The 23,474-nt window shown below is 40.5% G+C and overlaps 1 protein-coding gene and 1 pseudogene across 2 annotated transcripts; both read right to left on the reverse strand.

Moving 5' to 3' along the window:
• Window positions 1-300: 300 nt before the first annotated feature.
• LOC308368014 (GTPase IMAP family member 9-like) lies at window positions 301-10,446 on the reverse strand (the record flags this gene model as incomplete). The annotated part of the gene is made up of 3 exons (XM_080842049.1): window positions 301-319; window positions 2,873-3,587; window positions 10,188-10,446. The coding sequence occupies 3 exons, from the start codon at window positions 10,444-10,446 to the stop codon at window positions 301-303; spliced, it is 993 nt and encodes a 330-aa protein (XP_080698175.1).
• A 7,035-nt stretch (window positions 10,447-17,481) lies between these two features.
• On the reverse strand, window positions 17,482-19,936 carry LOC308368020 (GTPase IMAP family member 9-like; annotated as a pseudogene). The gene is made up of 3 exons: window positions 19,933-19,936; window positions 18,564-19,210; window positions 17,482-17,497 (listed from the first exon to the last, which is right to left on the reverse strand). The product of its transcript is annotated as a GTPase IMAP family member 9-like (transcript).
• Between the last annotated feature and the right edge of the window lie 3,538 nt (window positions 19,937-23,474).

Consider the following 23,474-nt stretch of genomic DNA (forward strand, 5'->3'; position numbering starts at 1 on the left):
GGCTAGAAAACTAGGTCTCAGTACCCCTACCAATCCCTGAAAGTACGCTACACTTCCTGTATGACGTCATGTGACGCAGATATTGCACTTTTTCGGGATCTGAATAATCCGCAACCGTCTAAGAGACTGAAGAGAAAAGAAAATGGAAAATAACAAGGGAGAGAGAAACAGAGAGAGAGGGAGAGAGCAATAGAGAGAGAGGGAGAGAGAAAGGAACAGAGAAAAGGAGAGAGAGGAAAGGAGAGAGGGAAAGAGAGGAAACAATACAAATGTAAGAATAAAACATAAAATAATTCTGTCTCACGTGATGATGGAACGCCTGCAGATAACAGAGGCATTGTCCACAACAGGATCAAACAGATCATCTTATTAAGGCTGTTCAGCTCTTGTGAAACGAGACCAGACTGTTCAGAAAGTTCAGACAGACTCACTGTTGAAACAAACAAACTGCTAGTCAGTGAGAGACTGAGACTTCCTAACTGATCATATCATCCCATTCAGTTCCATACACGTCACCTGCACCTCCCACTCAGCCTCTCTTTGTTTCTCTCTTACGCACACACACACACACACACACACACACACAGGGGTGGCCCTAGCACATTTGGCTCTAGGCCAGCTTCATTCCTTTTTGGCTCATTTTAACCTTATGTCAGATTTTATTTTTTTTATGTCAAAATATTGGTTGGAGATATAGAAGGGGGCGCAAACAACTCTGCCCAGCAAAGGCGCAGTTTTTTCGCCCCCTCTGAGTGGCACCCTAGGCGACCGCCTTTACCGCCTGTAGGAAAGGCCGCCCCTGCACACACACACCCACATACACAAACATACCTTTAGACACATACACACAGAGGCAAACTTTTGGGATCTAACTCTGGGCTGGAGATTGTGTTGGTGTGCTGATGAACCCGACCAATTTGAAATGGATTCCTTGGTCCATGCACACACACACACGCACACACACACACACACACACACACACATCATCAAAATGGTAATGTTTGTCGTCAAGCATGCGTCGCCTATTGTTCCCCGCAATTGCACACACACACACGCACGCACGCACCCAAGCACGCACGCACGCACGCACGCACGCACGCATACGCGCCAGAACTAAATCCAACTCAGCCACCAGTAGTAGTTAAATAGGAATTGCTGCTACAACTGTTATATTGGCTTTTCCCAGAGAAATATTATGTCTATTAGAGTATGATGAATCAAACTACAGTATTTTACCAGAGCTTTCTTCTGTCAAAGGGGAATCATCACTGCAAAATGATTCCCAAACTACTCTCACAGTATTGCTGTAGTTATTTTTCATAGCCTTTACTTCTTTAAAAAAAAAAGAAACAATATAAAATATCCTTTTGCTCCCACAAGTTCACAGCTCCATTTTTGTTGGACAATGCTCCTGCTTTTTGGCCATGTTCTTCCTTCTACTAAACCTGTTTAACCAGTCAACTGTATACTCAATGCAACAATAATAAATAAATCATCATTTCTTTAATGAAAATAAATAGTGTTTCCATGGTCACGTCTAAATAAATACATCAGCCAATTTGCCTCCAGCCCACGGCCAGCTGGTCAAGGCAAAGGCATGATGGCAGAGGCACCTAACAAGAGTTGACGATAGCTCCTTGACTATGACTAGAAATTAAAACATTTTCCGGTGGGAGAATGACCCCTGACCTCCCTACAGACCAGTTCTGAATGTTTTCAACACCTATTAAAGGCACCCAGTGCAACTTTCGAGGCTTCAAAATAAACATTCAATTTCTAGTCTTTTTTACACGTAGTAAGTTTCAATAACTCCATACCATTACATATTGACATTCAAGGAGCAAAGATGAGACGTCGTTGTGTGGTGAGAACTGATAGAAAATCGATAACAACAACAATCGCTGCCATTTTCTTTATTTATTGGCGCCCACAATAAATAAAGCAGGTTCCAGTCAATGGAAAAATGGCCTCTCCCCACCGGCGATTGTTGTTGTTTACGATTTTCTATCAGTTCGCACCACACAACGACGTCTCATCTTTGCTCCTTGAATGTCGATATGTAATGGTATGGAGTTATTGAAACTTACTACGTGTAAAAAAGACTAGAAATTGAATGTTTATTTTTCATTGAATGTTTACATAAAGTTGCACTGGGTGCCTTTAACATTCCTGCCTTTAGGTCAGATAACCGCACTCTCAAGCTTTTCTCTTTTAACAATAAGACCACTCTTATTGTTACTGGTCTTATTGTTAAAAGAGAAAAGCTTGAGGGGGCGGTTTTCATTCTACTAACTGTAGACTATAACCACAGCTATAGAGTTATATTGGGATATATGCAATGTAGAGGAAACATTTTTCTTTATTTTGATGAAATCTGTACATTTCAACATTCATGATTTGGAATGTGCATAACCTTTACATTGTACAGTAAGAACAAACATATTTACAAACACATCTATTAATGCACCCATATCTATTATAACATTCAACAGTACATTTAGCAGATACGCAGATAAAAAGGTTCAGTGCATTAAAAGAAAAGAAACATGAAATAAACTCAGATGCTCTCTCATCTGTATCATGATCTTGTTAATTAGCATCATTGTTATCTCCCCAAAGGTGTCTCCCTATAGCTGCTAATGCTGCTGTTACTGCTGCTACTACTTCTGTTGCTCCTCCTCCAGATACTGCTTCTGCTGTTCCTACTGCTGCTCCTCCTCCTGCTGCTCCTACTGCTGCTGCTACTGCTGCTGCTGCTCCTCCTACTGCTGCTCCTACTGCTGCTGCGGCTCCTCCTACTGCTGTTCCTACTGCTGCTCCTCCTCCTCCTACTACCACTGCTAGTGCTGCTCCTGATGCTACTGCTACTAACCCAGCAAAGGCCACCACAGTCTTTGTCCTCTTCCTTTCTAATTTTCTCTGTGCCTCCTTGTACATCTCACTGGTGTAGTTTGCTCCCCCATTCTTCTCCACCATGGCCTCAATTTTCTCCTTTAGCTCTCTAACCTGAGTGCGGTTTTTACTCTTATTGTCATTTAATGACAGAGAGAGAGCAGGACTTGTGCACGGAACATCCCCCACTGGTTGGCTCTTATTGTTGAAGACGTGATATCTACCCCCAAAATGTTCAGTAAGAGATAAAAGGACAGGATTTTTGCAGAGAAAAGCTTCCACTGGTTTCCCCATCAGCACATCCCCATGAGTGAGGAGCACTATAGTGTACTTCAGCGCCCCCTCACCAAAGTTCTCCTGGATCCACTTCACAGCATTCCTCTCCTCCTCTGTGAACCTCACATCTAATCTGATCACCAGCAGGAAGGCATGAGGCCCAGGGAGGGACAACTCAACACACTTTTCCATCTCACCGTTCAATTCTTCTGTAGGACTTTCTGTACCAAAAATAAATCCTGGTGTATCAATCACTGTAATGTGTCTACCGTTCACTACAGTATTTTGATTACTGCAGGTTTCAGTCACAGTTTCATATGAGACATCCTCTTTAAAAGCTTCCCTTCCCAGGATGGTGTTTCCTGAGGCACTCTTTCCAGAACCAGTTTTCCCCAGCAGCACGATCCTTAGTGGAGACACTGTGGAGGACACAGTCAAAACTCTTGAATGGTGTGAAATGATCACTAATTGTAGTAAAAGACAGGATCTTTATCTACATAAATCCTCCACAACATCTAAAAACATCTACTCTGCTCAATGTTCTTAAAATCACATGGAGATGCTGTCATGAGAAACGCTATTCATGGTATAGTCTTATATCATTTGGAGTGGGATAAAGGCAATGGAACATGTTTGGTTCTAGAATGAGTTAGGATCTTGCAGATCAAAGTCTGTATTGTATTGTCATCTACTTAATGTCTACTTAAGCAATAAGCCCCAAGAGGCTGTGGTTTACACTGATTTTAGAACCAGTAAGGGGAGTTGTTAGGCACAACGCGAAGTGGAGCACATTTAAGAAACAGACTAGTTTAATAAAAAAACGTCATTCTTTCGCCACTACAACATATAGTTCCTACATAAATCGTTGCCACGCAACCCTTGAAGCAACGCAACAGCCAGATGGAACACTTGCGCTACCGACGAAAAAGGGGTGCTGATATATTCACATTGATTTGTATATCGCCATTAATAGTGCAATTGTTGAAATAGTCTTCAAACGGGCTCCTCTTTACTGGTGCAGCGACAGGGGTATCCTGACTTTGACGCTTCAGTAACCCAGATGATGTTGCTCCACATGTGTATGAAATGCATTATATTAATAAAATTGCCTTGCCTTGCCATTCGCTGCGCAGTAATATGGAATGTTATCATAGAATGTTATGAGGACAACTTGTAAGGTTATGCTGGATTTTACAATGGCTTTTAGCCAATCACAATCAAGGATTGGAAAAATCAGTTTTAGAAATGATGCTTGATCCCAAGTGTCTAAGCCTGGGAATGATAGAATATAACACTGTATTTTGATATGGGAAAGCATGGCAGGCATTAATATATCATAAAACCATGTAACACTGCAATGCCTTTTCTCCACAAGAAACACAAATGCGTCAGCATTCCGTCACAAAATTATGGAGGCAAGAGTACATTTTTTCATGCACAGGAACTAAAATGAATGAATTATTCATATGGCGTTTTTATTATATTACTATTTGAGCAGCTTTCAGGTTTACACAAGCGTAAATTTCGTCTGCGCACTCAATATTCGCAGCCACAATACTGGGAGCGCAGAGACACATCGATCTTAACATTCTTCATCTGCTCGCTCGAATTCACTTTTGGCACTGTGTGGGCGGGAACAAAAGCAGGACAGGCTCTGAAGGACAGGCTCTTTTCTGATTGGTCCTGATTTGACAGCAGGACAGTCTCGGGATAGAGAGGCAGGAGAGTTGCATTTCCACTTCCGGCTGCTCAAATTGAGTGCACAGAAGAAATTCATGCTTGCATGCGTGTATGAGTTTTTAGCACTAAAATCACTCCATAGATTCATGTCATGCACTAAAATGTACTTTTCATTTTGTGTTTGATAAGCTGAAGGCAATTCTCACTTTGTTGAAAAAAATGAACTAATTTCACAGACAAAAGTAAGTCAGACAATTTAATAGAGGACAACATATTTACTTTTATGGCATGAAAAGTAGAATGTGCTATACTATGATCATTCCGTGCCAATGAATATTCATGTTGTCTATGGTAATATGGGTTTGCCATACAGTTTGATGTGCATAAAAGGTTGTTGGTCCGATACCTGACCTTAATGAGTCATCATGAATGTCAAAAAGAAAAATAATTGTACTCACTGTTAGGAGAACCGCTTCTGCTTCCTGTTCCTAAGAGAGCACACAACAATGAATGGTTCTTAGAAACGCTTATATACTGATGTAAAAAAAATACTTCAAATCATGTGTTAATAATTAGCATATGTTTTGATTTTGCCACTCAGGAGTATAACCAGAATAACGTATTCACTCAAAAGGCAATATAAAACTAGGCCAAGATACAGGGTGTCTAACACCCAAAAACACAAACTGTATAAACTATTGATACCGGGGATGAAACGAACACACAAGGATCTAATTTCCATACATTTGCGAGTGCAGCATAATCAGCGCCTTTGCCTAACCGCATTCAGTTTCAGTTTCAGTTTGTTTATTTGTTGAAGAGGGACAGTGTACATTAATAAACATTCAAATGTAAATGTACCCAATTGTAGCCAAAAGGCTAGTGCACGCTGTGTTTCCGCATTCTACATAGTATTTATCAAACAACAACTTCGTAGGGTAATCAGTGTGTAAGTGCGCTGCTAAAAGAAGGGAGAATGGACATGTTCCTGCCACCATGGATGATGAGTAAGAATTAGAATTAGAATAAGAGCTTTTGGTTCACGAGTTTACAGCAAATTTAAGCCCTGTGTACACACTCCATCCACTCTCCATCCACACAACCGTTTTCAAATCAATTTTTGATTGTTTAGTGTCCACACGAACACGTTGAAATGAAAATTGTTGTCATGGTTACGCCACTCCTGCCCCGCTACCCCCAGTGCCATGGCAACTTAACGTCAGCATATCTGATACCCTCCGATTCTCCTGTCCGCACTACCACGCGAACCTAGAGTTTTCAAATGTTTTCATCCAAAAGAAGAAGTGACAGTCAACCGAGCTCAGACCCGGATGACCGGCTCAGGCAATCTTAACAATTAACCATCTTAAAAGATGTCATCCAACAAACACTGGTTTCTGAACAGGTGGAGGGTCTAGAGGGAGGTATAAACACTGCAGAACCCTCGGTTCAAGGTATGTATGGTCTGGTACCCCGTTGTGACCTTAAATTTACAAATTACAGCATTATCATATGCCTATGATAAATTATATATCAAACATAAACATTTTAACAAACAACATTTCTGTTATATTTTTACCTGCACCCCCACCTGCAACGCCTGTTGTATCGATACAAATGGAACAGACCTGGTTTAGACCTGCTTTAATAAGGCAGAGAATTCTCACGCAAATTAGAGATGCGCTCTCATCAGGCAGCTTTTGTAAGTACCACGGAATACATAATTTGGTGCACTTTACACATCTCCTCCCATCATTTTGTGGCAAACCCCCACTTTCCCTTATACCCTCCCATTTATGCGTATGTATAGGATCAGAAGTGCAACCTGCCTCTATCCGCTTTAGCAGCGGGGAATCAGCGATTTTATCAAAGTCAAGTGCTCCGCTTTTGTACGGTTCCATGTCTCTACCTACATATTTAGAAGAAATTGCGCCTGAAGATAGTAAATCCGGCCCTCAGAGTCTAACTCTGGTGTAGGGATGGGAATCGAGAACTGATTCTGGTTGAGAACTGGTTCCCAGTGGATCGATGAGAACTGGTTCCCAGTGGATCGATTCCTTGTAATTTTAGCCTAAGTCTTTTACGATTACACTATCCATTACAGTGCCGTTTGCGCATGCAAATTACATCACACGCACAAAGTCTTATTTTGTAAGATAGCAGCCAATATGGCGTAGAGGCAGAAGCATTCAAAAGTGCTGCTGTATTTCATGCGAAAAGATGACCACTGTGCCACATGCAATACTATACAGAAACATTTATCCATATAGCATGCAATAACTTTGTTGGAATGTCACGTTTTTGATGCGCTATGGAGTGACAATTACGTTTATGAATCTCAATCAAGCAACAGCAGCGTGACTAACGTTAGCTCTTCATCTGTTAATAGTGAAGGTAAACTCATCCAGATCCTGTCTATTGTTTTAGTGCCATTTGTTTCGCCGCTGAAGGTGAAGGTCATTTTACTTACGGTTCTTATCTGGCTGAGGTGTACTGTTCTCCATCATAGACTTCATCCTGTCCAGCACTTTTAGTGTCCAGCTCTCTATATATAACCACACAAAGGCATCATAACATCATCATCATCATCATCATCATCATAACAAAGGTATCATAACAATTACGTTTCACATTTATAGTCATGATTCTACAAGGCATTGTGATGTCATAAAATAAATAAAAGGACTTCACCAGGATGCTAATCCAGACAATTCTCATTTGTAGATCCACTTTGGTGGAATAAACTGCCTAGCTAGCACCACCAGAGCAGGCGCGTCCCTCTCTACTTTAAGAAGCTTTTGAAGACCCAACTCTTCAGAGAGCACCTTCCTAACTGACACTTCGACTAGTGCTAAACTTGGACTTACAGCAGTTGCATTCCTGCACTTCTTTTTTCTTTTCTACTTCGTTTTCTATTTATTATGTAAAGTAGTATCTATTGTTACACTAGGTCTCTATTCCTCGTAGCTTGACTGTCCTGCGTTTATATTAACGTATAAGTGAGCACTACCATAACAGCATCCATGATCAGTAAGCAAACTAACTGTAAACATAGGACGCTCACATGCGTGATGCATTTTTAGTCATATACTGTGACGTTTTGAGAACCTAAAACTCCGTTTGACCCAGTGCACACGCAAACACAAAAACAGAGTTTTCAGAAATCTCCACTTTGGCCGGAGTTTTTAAAAATGATCGTTTTCCCTGGTAAAATCTGATAAAACCTCCGTTTTCGTGTAAATGAAAGGCCAAACCGGATGAAAATATATGCGTTTTCCCACTGTGTAAACGGGGTATCAGACAGCACACGTCTCTACGGCTGCGTGCCCTAATAAGGAGCTGGCGGGGCGTGTATGTATGCAAATCCACTTTCACGAGAACGCGCATCGATTTAAGAAACTTTTCCAGGGAGCACAGCTGAGAAGACTTCGGCTGCTTATAAACGCATTTTCAAGCGTGCAGGAATGCGGCGGAGTTGTTTCCCTTACGTTGTTTTTACGAAGTCCGTAAGAAACATTTCAGAAGAATTTCAGAAAATTATCGAGAATGAGGCCCCTTGTCTCCAGGACCTATTTGACTAGATGGTAACACACCTTAAAATCAGTGTATGTAACAGACTGTCCCTCAAGGGATAATCAGATTTGCTGAGGTGAAGTGCTGTGAGGGAGTGTGGATCTTCAAGTCTCTGTCATTTGTTCAAGATTAAAATCTGATTCATGACTGACAAATCTAAGACTGGATCTCCAATGTATGGTATAAAATAAAATACTATTAAGAGAACAAGATCATTTAAGCTTTACAGTTGTTAAGTCTGCCTGTATTCCCTGGGGTACTGTCAGTATTTGGACTCTGTCTCATCTGTTTCTCTTTTGACATGTCCTGTGTTTTTGTTGTGGTAGCCATGTGCCTGTGTTGTGGTAGCCATGTGCTACCATGTGCTCCGCCCCTTGTTCTGTCTTTGTTCTGTTTCCCTCCTGTCCTGCTCCTCACCTGTGCCCAATGATTACCCTGCCTATTTAAGCTTTCCTCATGTTCCCTGTCGGATTGTCGCTTCTGTTGTGCTACCCTGTTCCGTGAGTTGTCTGTGTTCTGATGTATAACGTGCCTGCTTATAGATTTCTTGTAAGAATACTTTTTGAACTGTTAGCTTTGAGTAGCTTTTTGTGTTTTTCGGCGTGGAAGCCTACAGTGGTCCTGTGCCCTGATTTTGTGTTTGCCTTTTTGATCCTCTGTGTTTTTTGTGGAATAAATCCTGTTTCAATCGATCTGCGCTTGGGTCCTCGTTTAAATCCTGACAAATACTGCAAGAAATAGTGTTATCTTTGAATTTACATAAAAGAGGGTCATGGCTGTCATAGATTGTCGTTATGTTAAGTTAATCTATCAGGCTGTAAAATATTGTCGTTGTCAAATTTAATGTAGCAGGCTGTAATAGATTGTGATGCTGTTGAAGCTCAGAAAAATGGGTAAAGTGGAAGTCAGAGGCAGGTTTGGAAACAAGGGTTAGTTCTGTGGATATTCATTTAAAAACCAAATGAAACATGATGAGCTTGTATATATAGCGATGAGTATTTCTTGGTCTAAGATTATACAATCTAGAATAAAATGGCATTATACAAATGTGCACCATTTTGTACTGCAGGACTGTCTATAGGTTTTGTGAGAAGAGAGTGATCAACAGCATCTGGTTTTGGGATGTGAAGTGGTCTTGGGAAGTGGAATTGGGTCGGCCGGTCTGGATTGTCTGGGCTGATACCGGCTCCTCCTGAAAGGCAGAGAGAGAAAGAAGAGGTAAGAAAGAAAGTGAAAATACAGGGAGAGATACCATTACAGAAAGAAGCCATATTGATATAACAACAATCCAATGGATTTAAGATAATCCTCATGTCAAACTGAGTTGTACACAGTCCCTGACCACACATGCATTTTACTAAAGGGATATTGTCGTATAATGGTGTGGCTCCTTTGAGAGGAGCATGTACAGGGTGGGTGTGTTACAGCGATAGAGAAAGGGAGCGAGTGAGAGAACAGTGATTGGATGTATAAAGATGAATGAGATGTAGATAAAGTGATGTTGCTGTAACCCTGAACCAGTGTGAAAATAAATACTTAAAAAGAAAAAGAGAAGTGATTTCTCACACAATCTCCACTATAGGCATCCCAGGACCACGACCAGCTACATGCCAAACATGCTCATTATCTGCGCACTAAATCAAGCATCCTGATGGTCGAAGTAGTGAACCACATCAATTTGAGGTCTTTGGCAATGTAATCTTACAGTAATATAAACTCCATCAACTCCAGCCATGAAAGCATGCTGCTGTGTAAGAGTATCTTGCCTGATTGCAGGCCCTTCTCCAGGTTCAAGGCGAACTGGTTCAAGTTCATCTTCTTCAAGATGTCCGACACAACACTGCCACACTTCTCCTCACAGTAGGTCTGCACAATCATGTCCACTGTGTCGTCTACGTTAGCGTTCTCCAGCTTCTGCCGTGGGATTTTGCCCTGGCGTTGAAAGTGGTTCTTGAACCTTTTGAAGTCGCTGCTATCCAGATTATCCAGTGTCTTCATCAAGACATCTGAGATTGTGAGATCCATGTTGGAGGTTCGTTCACCAGCCTGACTGGATGGAAGCAAACAAACACAGAGTAAAATAGTAAGTCTGTATCGGTAAGACAAAATGTTATCAGCATTTGTGTTTTGCATGCATCAGTTGCAATAGAAAATTGATTATAAATAAACACATATGAGATTAGGCTCATTGGATGTTGGTTCAGCATTCACTCATTAGATGTAAGCAAACAAACCAAACAGTGTGAGCTGTTTTAGTGAGATAATATTGCTAAGATCAAAGCATAGTATGCCAGAAGCATCAGTTGCAATAGAAAATCAATTATAAATAAACAGTCTTTAATAAAGTCTTCCAGTTAGTTTAGGTGCCTTCACAACAGAAGTAAAAGTTCACATTTTGCAATATTACATGCACTCATCACACCACTGCACTGATCAATAATGTGCTGTCAGATATGTGGCTGTATACCTTTATTGTGCATGTAGACTTTTACAAAATCTCCTTGCAGTGTAGTGACCTAATGCACACCTATATGGAATAAAGTTTTCTTATTAACAAGCAACTGACTACATTACCATTGCACTATCCACACTTTTTCTGGAGTCAAGACATATAAGTATGAATGCTGTCAACGTGAGTTAAAGTTAAAGGATTCTCAATTGACGAGGGACGGTACTAGCATATCGCATTACTTAAAAGAAATGACAGCAAGCTACACTAGTTTCATCTAAAAATCTGATTCCTGTTGTCCTGTGTAGGCTACGTATCTCCCACCTTATAGATGGCAAACGTTCTTTGCATGCCGCATTTTCTGCTGTAAGTTCTTCTATATATGCATTTTCGGTGTCAACATGAACCAAAGCTCTCTCAGATAAATGAGTTCGTCATACTTTTTTGTTACTTTCAACGTTTTTAAAATCTAAATAGTGTAGTCTTTTTCATCTGGTAAACATGGAGCAATTTAGTGTGAGAAGCAGGAGAGATGTTAGACCAGAAGCCACACGTATAGCGTATACATAATTAGAGGATGTATTCCGACCCTGGCGGTTTAAGTGTTCTAAAGCCTGTCAATAATGTATGCAGTTTTCCTCCAATGACACAGGCCACAGTGTACTAGTTAATTTGATGGGAGGGCTACTTGAGGAATTCTAGACTGGGTATGTGACAAAACAAATCTGCCTTGATTTTTTTAAGACTCCCGCCCTCGAAGAGGCACACACAGGCCACTTTTGGCAAGAGCACATGGAGGCCAAGATCCGGCAGCGCTTTCATTGGCAGAACATCAGGGAGGGAGGATCAGTAATTAATCATTTTTTTCTAAACTTGCATGCACCTAGTGCAGTACATTCTGAATATCATTGGTTGAATGTTGCCTGGTTCTGTATGCCTCCTCCACTCCCTGAGACAGGGGCGTGCGGTCAGAGGAGGCAGGGGAGGCAGAGCCTCACCGGTCATTATGAAAACATTTTGACACAGCTCAATTTGGTTTAGTGCAATATTTAATGGACATTCTTTTTGCAGTAGTCTGTTAGGTTCACATAACTTCAACTATTATTATATTATAAGCCTCTTATTTTCACTCACATTCATACTAAACCCATTTAACCTGTACACTGCACACTCTACACTCAATGTAACAATAATAAAGCAAATCATCATTTCTTTAACGGAAATACATAAAGTGTTTCCATGGTCACGTCTGGATAAATACATTAGGTGATTTGTCTCTCATCCAGAACACTCGTCTAGTCACAATTATATCAGCTTTGATAGGTAGGTGGGCAGGTAGTCTACAGGTTAGTACACACCTGAGATGATTCCATGGAAAGTAGAATGGAATGTTCTTTGTCAACATTCCAATTAAACTGTCGGTTTATTTCCTGCAAACAGTTCCTCGTCATAGAAAGAAAAAATGGAGACGAGTGTTGGCATTGAAGAACATGACAGCAAATGCCAGATCAAAACAGTTGAAATACTTGGCTGAAATGGCTTGTGTTGCATTGGCTCTTTTAATCTTTTGGACCCTATCTTGCACCTTGCAAAGAGGCAGAGCGACTTGAGTGTCTTTTGTACATTGTTTGAATGGTAAATACACGTGTGCCCATATGAGCTTCCACTGCCTTGTTGGTTTTAAAATGACCTCAGGCACGTTGGTGCATTGCTTTTTTGAGGCAGCAATTCCAAGATTGACCAACACAAACTTGGTATGAAGTGAATTGCCCATTATTTCAGTGTTACTTTAAATGAGTATTATAAGGAGAGTAGCCTAATTAACAATAAAGCATTTCCAGTTATATAATTTTACTCAATGAATACATTATAAAAAAACAACTTTTTTGTGTTAAAGGAGCTATGAAGGACCCCACTACTGCACCTCTCTGCTAAAAATATACCAGGTAAAAATGTTTCCAGATGTTTCATCCTCCTGAACTAATACAGCAGCCTTGTGTTTTTATCGATCATATCATTTGGATAATTGACCTTACTTACAAGAATGTAGTTGTCGACAAGACGGAACCTTCCAAATATATTGTCCCACAGCCTTTCAATGGTGAGTCTTCTTGCTGGCAAGGGTTCCTTTCTGTGTTTGGTGATTAATATTACTGTGACACTATTAAAACCCTACAGAAGCAGGGTGGGTGTGACCATCCTGTCATCCGATGCCTCTCATTTTCACATTCATACTAAACCTGTTCTTTGTCATAAAGTCATCACCTTCTCAACTCTGCTGAACCCCAGTCTTCTGCGTTCCCATTTGGACATGTCTACTGTGCTTTTGAATCATGAGCTGCCATTGTGTTTTTGTCTGTGTTTCCCTCTGTTAACCATGTACTGGCTGGTTTATTCATCTCCCGTCAATCTTAGTGCAGTCTGCCAATCAATGACACACAGCCTTTCAATGATTGGTGTTTTGCTGGCAAGTTCCATGTTTCTGTGTTTAGTGATTAGTGTGTTTAGTGATTATTATTATTGAGAGGCTATTTAAACCCTACAGCTGTGCCTTGGGTGTTATCATCCTGTGATAAATGCCTTTCATTTTCACTCATATTCATAAAAAGTATGTAAGAGTTTGCCACTTTATAGGCAGCTAGAGGAATTGCAATTTTCAAATGAATCTTTATGATCATGTGACACATAAGCACACCTGCCTTTTCAAAAAACTGCCTTAGCAGTCGGACCACCGCACCAAATGTGACAAAACAGCTTTCTATACAACGGTCTTGACAGCCTTTTATTTCATTATCTTAAGGCATCTCCCTTTCTTAATAGTGTCAGATAAGGACTTTCAAAAATGACAGCTATTCCCTTCTCAACAGTGTCAGATATGGACTTTAAAAATTACAGTTACTCCCTTCTTTACAGTGTCAGATAAGGTCTTTATAAATGGCAGTTCCTCATGTACCTGTGCGCTTGACAATCTTCTGTGTGTCTCTGAGTGCACCTGCAGGAATACATTTGTCTCTTGGGTGTATTTCAACCGTAGTCATGTGACTTCCTCAGAAATTAAACTTCCCTCCAATTGCTCCACCTGTTTCTATCTCACCAGCAGCAGCCGCCGTTTTTTATTTAATGGCTACTGATGTTGTTGTGAGCATGCAGACAGGCACACAGACACACCTGTAAACTATATACTGAATCAATGATAAAGCAAATGATCATTCCATTAACAGAAATAAATGAAGTGCTTCCATGGTCACGTCTGGATAAATATATGATGATTCTCTGAAAATTCCAATGGAATATTCTCTGTCGAAATTCCAAATGAACTGATGTTCCAAATGTCTGTTTATTTCCTGTAATCAGCACCTCATCATAAAAAGGGAAGGTGGAGACACGTGTTGGCATTGAAGAACAGACAAAAAAAGTCAGATCAAGACTTAAAAAAACTAGTTTGGCTTGTGTTGCATTACCTCTTTTAATCTTGTGGGCTATCTTGTGGCTGCCTGAAGCAATACCACGATTGACGTGAATTGTTCATTATTTCACTGTTATTTTAAAGGAGTATAATGAAAATAGTAGCCTTATAAACAACATTTAATGTAAGATCATTTTTCATAATAAATAAATTATTTAGATAAATGAATACCTTGATAATAATGAGACAGAGACCATCAATCAGAATTTCAGCGCTTTATCTTTTGCAAAACTATGAAGTGTGTCACAACCAAATATCATGAACAGACTCCTAAGGGAAGCTGGGGGCAGCCAGCCTTTATGTGAGTTTAAAAAACATGGTTCATGAGCAGACAAGGGGCGTTTTTTCCCCATCCAATCCCAAGCACTGCCACAAGCTAAGGATTGAGAAGCACTTCAAGAACAACTCCGACCCCAGGCGCATGAGGCAAGGCATCCAGGCCATGAAGGACTACAAACCCACCAACACCAGCTCCCAAAACAGTGATGCCTCCTTCCCTGATGAACTGAACAGCTTTTATGCTCACTTTGACAGGGACAACCAGGAGGCGGCTATCAAGGCTTGACCACCAGCCTCTCACACTCTCCTTCACCGAAGTGTGCTTTACTGAGCAGGATCAATGCACGCAAGGCTGCTGGCCCTGATGGCATCCCCGGACGCGTGCTCAGGGCCTGTGCTGGGCTGCTAGATGAGGTCTTGACTGACATATTCAACCTGTCAATGGCACAAGCAGCTGTCCCCACCTGCTTTAAAACTACCTCCATCTTGCCGATCTTGCCGGTACCAAAACCCTCCACTGCAGCGACCCATAATGACTTCTGCCATGTTGCACTCACCCCCTTCATCATGAGGTGCTTTGAGAGGATGGTTCTGGCTCACATCAAAACCTGTTTACTAGCAACACTGGACCCCTTCCAATTTGCTTCCGCAGAATAGGAGTACAGAGGATGCCATCTCCATGACACTACACTCCGCCCTTTCTCACCTGGACAATAACAACACCTATGTGGGGATGCTTTTTATAGACTTCAGTTCAGATTTCAACACCATCATCCCCATCAACCTGATCACAAAACTCAGTGAACAGGGTATCAACACTTCCCTCTGCAATTGGATACTGGACTTATCCAACAGACCCCAGTCCTTCTCAACCCTCATCCTGAACACCGGCGTGTCACAGGGCTGTGTGCTGTGTCCTCTCCTCTTCTCCCTCTTCACCTACGACTGCACACCTGTACATGGCTCTAATATCAATGTCAAGTTTGCTGATAACACAGCAGTGATTGGCCTCATCAGCGACAACAACGACCACCCCCCCCCCCCCCCCTTACTACTACCTCATTCACTTAATTGTTCTCTTTTTCACTTCACTCACCATCACCACCTGCACTTTATATATACTTCCTACCACCACTTATACTAACACCTGTACTTATCATATCTACACTGGCACGTTTCCATTCTGTTCATATTCCATATTTATTTCTTACTGTAAATATCTTACATATTCCACCTTACATATGCACATACTCTGCACTTTGACTGCTATATTGCATTTCTGGTAAGATGCAAAACTGCATTTTGTTGTTATATTACTCTGTGCAATGACAATAAAGTTGAATCATAATCATCCTTTTAAAATATATTGGGATTTATGAAATGTAGAGGAAAACATGTTTTTTTTTATGAAATGTAAAAATATCTCAACATTCCTGATTTGGAATGTGCATAACCTTTACATTACTCACTGAATATGTACAGAAGATAAAAAAAAATATATATATATATATTAATGCACTCATATATACAGTGTTGGGGAGTAACGGAATACATGTACCTGCGATTCATATTTAGAATACAAATTACGAGTAACTGTAGGCCTATTCCCATACAGTTACAATTTAAATTGATGGTATTCAGAATACAGTTACATCGTTGAAATCAATGGATTACATGACGGTACTTCTCTGTTTCATAAGTTTATTCAGTCTCTAAATAAAATAAGGCACCTTGATGCCCCAACATGACATTTTATTTGCGTGATCAGTCTGCTAATGGAGTCTGAAAAGGAGCAGGTGCCAGAACCGGCACAAGAGAGTCAGGTCACGAATGTGTTTCTATCCTAGAAATTTAATAAGCATTTCATGTTAAAGCAAGAGAAGGGAGGACGGAATATAACTGTGCAGTGCAACCTCTGCTTGCCTGTAACCAACCTCCTTTTGGCTTCGAAAGACTCCACCTCCAACTTGAAAAGCATCTAAAAGGAAGTTTATTTTTTTAATTCGCCAAGGGTAGTCATCTGCTAGTTTAACTGGTCATTTAGCTATTACATAGTTGTATCAGCCAGATGTGCCCCTTAACATTCTCCTATGTGCTGATTTACTAGCCCCGGTGACCAGTAAAACTACAGCTTCCCTTGGCTAATTCAAAATAAACTTACTTTAAGATGCTTCTTCAAAAATCTAACCTCAGTTTAAGCGAACTAAGGCTAATTTTAGCTAACGTTAGCTAGCATGTCAACAGGGCTAATCACAGTCTTTCAACATCTTATTTGCACTCCACATCGCAACAAAATGACAGATAAGCACTGTGAGCAGGCTCTCCTGCTGCGAAACAACCGCACTTTACTGGGGTGTGTTGACATGTAGAGTAGGTGGGTCAAATATGTAGGTAGGTGGCTCAAAACATACTGGTCTTTAGGTAAATTGACAGCCTCCTTTCTGTGTTAAATCAATTGTTATCTTTTTTCATTTGACATTCATATAAAAGCACCACCTTTTGTCACCCTATGTTCTGTACAACTTTGTCTTTTGGATAGGTTTTTGCTGCTAGCCTTTGTTGTTATATTACCAAGAAGTAATATTGGTTTTTGAGTTTAACATTGTTTCATGTGGGTAAAATGATATTTGATTGCATAGTTTAACAAAATGATATTCTTTGCCATCATCTCATTCAGTTTGAGCTTACGTTTTGTTTTGATGGACAGTTTTTAGTGTCTCATTTTTCACAGCTGAGAAAATAAAGAAACTGTAAAGGGAAAATTGTGGCTACTTTAACGAAGAAAAACCTCTTTTGCGTTAAGATGGTCTTATAGTCTTTGTGCCTCTACAGCGAATGATAATTACAGTACAATAAAATTGCACTTTCAGGGAGACTTGGGCCTAAAACATTCAGCCAGTTAGAACAGAAGAACACACCAGAATAGGCCTGTTTAGTAAGCAGGATTTGATGGCCGCATTCCTACACTTTTAGAAAGCAATTCAATGTGGAAGTAATCCAAGTATTCAGAATACAATACTCAGATTAGTTAATGTATCGGAATACGTTACAGATTACATTTTTGTGCATGTATTCTGTATTCTGTAACGGAATATGTTTTGAAAGTATCCTTCCCAACACTGCATATACTGTATATTATAACATTTAACAGCACATTCAGCAGATACAAAGAACATAAAGACATAAAATATTAAAAGGTTCAGTGTATTAAAAGAAAAGGTAGATTACATTAAACGACACAGAGAACTAAAAGATAAGAAACATAATATTATCTCAGATGCTCCAGCATATGGATCATGCTCTTGCTAATTAGCATCATCGTTATCTCCCCACATTTGTCTTCCTATAGCTGCTAATGCTGCTGTTACTGCTGCTGTTACTGCTGCTACTACTGCTGCTACTGCTGCTACTAATGCTTCTACTTCTCTTCCTACTACAGGTGCCATATTTACTTGACCTACTAATCCTCCTCCTCCAGCTGCTCCAAACATTGCTTGAAATCCTCCTGCTGCTGCTGCTGCTCCTTCTCCTGCTACTGCTGCTCCTCCTCCTGCTTCTGCAGCTCCTCCTCCTGCTACTGCTGCTCCTCCTCCTGCTTCTGCAGCTCCTCCTCCTGCTCCTGCTGCTCCTCCTCCTGCTGCTCCTCCTCCTGCTGCTACTACTGCTCCTCCTACTCCTCCCACTGCCATTCCTGCTGCTGCTCCTACTCCTCCTACTCCAGCTGCTCCTAACATTGCTTGTCCTCCAAACATTTGTGCTGCTCCTGCTCCTTGTACTGCTCTTACTACTGCTCCTGCTCCTGCTTCTGCTACTGCTCTTGCTCCTGCTGCACCTGCTGTTAATGCTGTTATTGCTGTTGGTGCTATTTCCGCTGCTAATGGTGCTGCTACTCTTGCTACTAGTACTGCTAGTGTGGCTCCTGCTGCTCCTGCTGCTACTGCTACTAACCCGGCAAAGGCCCCCACCGTCTTTTTCTCAGTCTCTCTCTTCTTCATTTCTAATTTTCTCTGTGCCTCCTTGTACATCTCACTAGTGTAGTTTGCTCCCCCATTCTTCTCCACCATGGCCTCAATTTTCTCCTTTAGCTCTGACCTGAGGGCTGTTTTTACTCTTATTGTTGAAGATGTGATATCTACCCCCACAATCTTCAATAACAGATGAGAGTTCAGGATTTTTGCACAGAAAAGCTTCCACTGGTTTCCCCTTCAACACATCCCCATGAGTGAGCAGCACTATAGTGTACTTCAGCGCCCCCTCACCAAAGTTCTCCTGGATCAACTTCACTGCATTCTTCTCCTCCTCTGTGAACCTCACATCTAATCTGATCACCAGCAGGAAGGCATGAGGCCCAGGGAGACATATCTCAACACACCCGTCCATCTCACCGTTCAACACATCTGTACCAAAATTAAATCCTGGTGTATCAATCACTGTAATTTGTGTACCAGACACTAAAGTTTGTTGATTACTGCAGGTTTCAGTCACAGATTCAGATGATAACTCCTCTTTAAAAGCTTCCCTCCCCAGGATGGTGTTTCCTGAGGCACTCTTTCCAGAACCCGTTTTCCCCAGCAGCACGACCCTTAGTGGAGACACTGTGGAGGAAACAGTTGAATGGTGTGAAATGAGCAGGAATTGTAGAAAAAGCTAGGATCTATATCATGGGTCGGGAACCTATGGCTCGCGAGCCACCACTGGCACTTTTGCTGATGGCCGGGGCTCTCGGACGAAATGGGTTGGAGAAAAATACGGAGAAAAAAAACGTGTAATCAAGGGATCAACCTAGGCCTAGTAGAAGGCTTAAATAACAGGCAATACTAGTTATATTAAAATGACAAGGCTACGTGGCAAATACGTAGGTCTATCTGAGTTATTTAATTGAACTTTCCACCTCACTTGACTCCGCAACCATAGCCTGCAAAATTTTGTTACATTCGCGGCTGGTTGCCATGCCAATATCTAACAAAATCACAGATTTTCCTACATTTCCGTCAACGAGAAAACTTCCATTGTTAAAGTTGATAGGATAGAGAAAAATATCGAAAAGGAAAAAAAACATATTGTGCATCCCTGGTGTTTCTATCGGCGATTTCGAAATAGAGGTTGCCGACCTGACCTCATCTGGCATCTGGGTGGGCAAGCTCAAATCACTGAACGATCAGCTGTGGAATCGCAGGTCAGCGAGCACAGCTTGCGAGCAAACACAAGTGGACTGACATGGGAAAGCTTCCATCTCAAGACGAACTGCTTCTAAAAACTTGGAATGAACTGCCCATTACATATCGCCCATTGCAATATGTTAGTATTGCTGTGTTACCCATGTTCGGTTCCACTTATTCATGGGAGAAATCTTTCTCACATATGAAAAATATAAAGACGAACCTGCGCTCGCGTTTAAACGACGAAAGCCTCAATGCTTGCATGAAGCTTCACCTCACTGAATATGAGCCAGACTACAAGGCCATTAGCAAGTCTATGCAGAAACTGTATTTAAAAAAACTCTGTTGAATAAAAGAAACTGTTTGTTAAATATCCAAACATTTTCTTGTAGCTGTCTTTTTGTGGCTCTTCTGAGATAAAAAAAAAAAAAAGATAAAAGTGGCTCTCCAGGCAAAAAGGTTCCCGACCCCTGATCTATATCTACATGACCTCCTCCACACAAGTAATAAACACAAGAGGGTATTGGGTTACAGGGTCAGAACATTTTCACTGCCTAATATTTGTAAGAACATATGGAGATGCTGTCATGAGAAACACTACTCATGTTATAGTCCAGAGTCACCCCCCCCCCCCCCTACTTCTCCATGGGCCGCGGAGCACCATACAGTGGGTAATACACCATAAAAATGCTTCAGGTTTTTATTTTTTCAAGAATTTTCCACGAAGAACAGATTTTTAGTTGAGAACAATATTAATACAATTTATGATTGAAGTTGGATGTTTTTAAACACAATATAAAATATATAAATAGGCATAACAGACATTTGTCATATCCTATCTTGTTCAAACTTTACAGTGTCATCAAGTTAAGGCACTCAGTTAAGGTTTAGTCTGTGGCGATATTAGCGAAAACGTTTCTTAAGCGAAAGAAAGACAGCACTGGTTATGTCATACTACCAAAAACTACTAAAATACAGCGTAAATACAACCCTGATTATTTTAGATTTGGTTTTGCGAAATGGAGGTTACCACTTTGAGCCCAGGGCGCAGTGTGTCTAGTGTGTTTTAACGCTGTCTAATGAGGCGCTCAAACCTTAAAATCGACATTTGGAGATGCAACATCCAGCACACACATACAGAACCATGTCCTGGATAGGATGAAAGGCCGTTCCTTTAAAAACAAGTTAGACAAGTCGACGGACGTCAGCAAAGCTGCATTAGTGCTGTTTTTTGTGCGTTATCATTGGAGTGGTATTCTACAAGAGGACATGCTTTTCTGTGGAGAGCTACGAACTTCTGCCCAGGAATGCTGATTTCTATTTATATTCATTTCTATTTTAACCTATTTATTTATGTATTTATTTATTTCAACCTATTTGTTTGCATGTCTGAAGCATCGGCTATTTTAATAAGGCCTAGCTGAGTGGTCTCGTTTGAATGTTTCATCACTTGTTTTGAGTGCATGCCATCTTCTGGGTCTATTCTGGTTTTATTTCCTTGCTTGTTTGCTGTGCACAAATAGGCCTAAAACTGTTGCAATTAAGTTACTTTGTTTCAAAACTCTTTTGGATAATAAATCCTTTTTGACTGAAAATGCCCTGTGTGGGTTTATGTTGTTTTCTGGTGCACAATACAATTTTGATTGCAATATCTAGTATTAATTTATAGACCTGTAGCAGGTGCTGATGTTGCCCTTTGTGACACATAACAATGGAGTATTAGTTAGAATGGAATATAGATTAGATAAAATAAGCAGGATGTCTGTTGGGCCCCGACCTGTTACACATACGAAAAGGTGGGCCTCGGAGTAGAAAAGGTTGGGAACCCCTGGTATAGTCTAAATACATTTGGAATGGGATAAAGGCAATGGAACATGTTCGGTTCTAGAACTAGTTAGGATCTTGCAGATAAAAAACTGTATTGTATGGTCAACTTCTTCATGTGTACACGATGCTTGATCCCAAGTGTCTAAGCCTGGGATTGATTGACTATTACAATGTATATTAATATGGGGCAGCATGGCAGGCATTCATTCATCATGAAACAATTTAACACTGCAATATGTTTTGTCCACAAGAAACACCAAAGCCTCAGCATTGCGTCCGCAAAATTATGAAGTGTACATTCTTTCATGAAAGAACCAAAATGCATGAATGATTCATGTCATGCACTAAAATGCACTTTTCATTTTGTGTTGAAAAAGCTGAAGGCACTTCTCACTTTGCGGAAAAAAATGAAAAAAATTCACCAAAAAAAATAAGTCTGATAATTTAATAGAGAACAACCTATTTACTTCTGTGGCATGAAAAGTAAAATGTGCTTTACTATGATAATTCCTTGCCAATGAATATTCATGTTGTCCATGGTAATATGGGTTTGCCATAAAGTATGATGTACACAAAAGGTCTTTGGTCTGATACCTTCCATGAGTCAGCAGGCTATATCATGAATGCCAAGATGAACATGAATAAAAACAAAATGTACTCACTGTTGGGAGGTGGAGAACAGCTTCTTCTCCGTGTTCCTACGAGACCAGCGCACAACAATAAATTACTGATGCAAAACATACTTGATAATTACAATAACTTTTGAAGAAACGAAAATGTATGGAATGGCCAGACACAAGTTATTCTCTCCTCTTGACTAGCAGATGAAGTGCCTTTACCAGGACACTGGATTGTCAAGGAATGAACTATATGCAAACAGCTGTGACGCATACAGTTCAATATTAGTAAAGTAAATGTAATAACTTATTGGAAGTGATATGACATTCATGGTCATGAATTGAGAAATTGTGAATTACATTTGAATTATGCTAAATTGAATACAATTGTACAGAGTGAGTAGAATTAGTTATGTTCTTCTAAGATTAAAGGAGGCATTGTCACATGATGTCAGGACTCAAAAGGATGCTGGGTACAAGCAGAGTTTATCAAGGAGGATTCAGCCAGGGAAAGGGGAATAGCAAACAAACAGGCAGGACTAACAAACCAATACGTAAAGCACTGAAGTATGACTTGACTTAAAATAAGACTAGAAAAGAGACAAAACCAATCTACACAGAGTCTACCACAAATTCAGAACAGACCTCAGGATAACAAAGAGTTAAACCAGAAAAACGTATTAACTCAAAAGGCAATATAAAAACTAAACCAAGATACAGGGTGTCTAACACCGGAAAACACAAACTGTATAGCCATTGATACCGGGGATTAAACGAACTAACACACTCAGGGCCTCATTTACGTACATTTGCGAGCGAAGCGTAATCAGCGCCTTCGTCACACTGCATACAGTGCACACTGTGTTTCCGCATTTTACGTAGTATTTATTAAACAACAACCTCGTTGGGTAAACAGCACCTAACTCTGCCCTCTAGTACTATTAGTGCGCCCTGTAGCAACCGATAACGTAATAACGGCCAATAACGTAATAACGGCCAATAACGTAATAATTTAAATGTAATAAAACCAATAACGTAATAAACTGCCAATAATGTAATAAAGTTGCCGTGCCAATAACGTAATAACTTTTGGCCAATAAGGTAATAACTTATTACGTTATTGGCCGGTTATTACATTATTGGCCTTGCATTAAAAAAAACCTTTGAAAATGTAATAACTGAGCCAATAATGTAATAACTGAGGTATCACTTCATTTTATCTTCAATATCTGGACAGAAAGTGTCCCACTTAGCCT

The sequence above is a fragment of the Sprattus sprattus genome (assembly GCF_963457725.1).
Source record: "Sprattus sprattus genome assembly, chromosome: 1".
Taxonomy (NCBI): domain Eukaryota; kingdom Metazoa; phylum Chordata; class Actinopteri; order Clupeiformes; family Clupeidae; genus Sprattus; species Sprattus sprattus.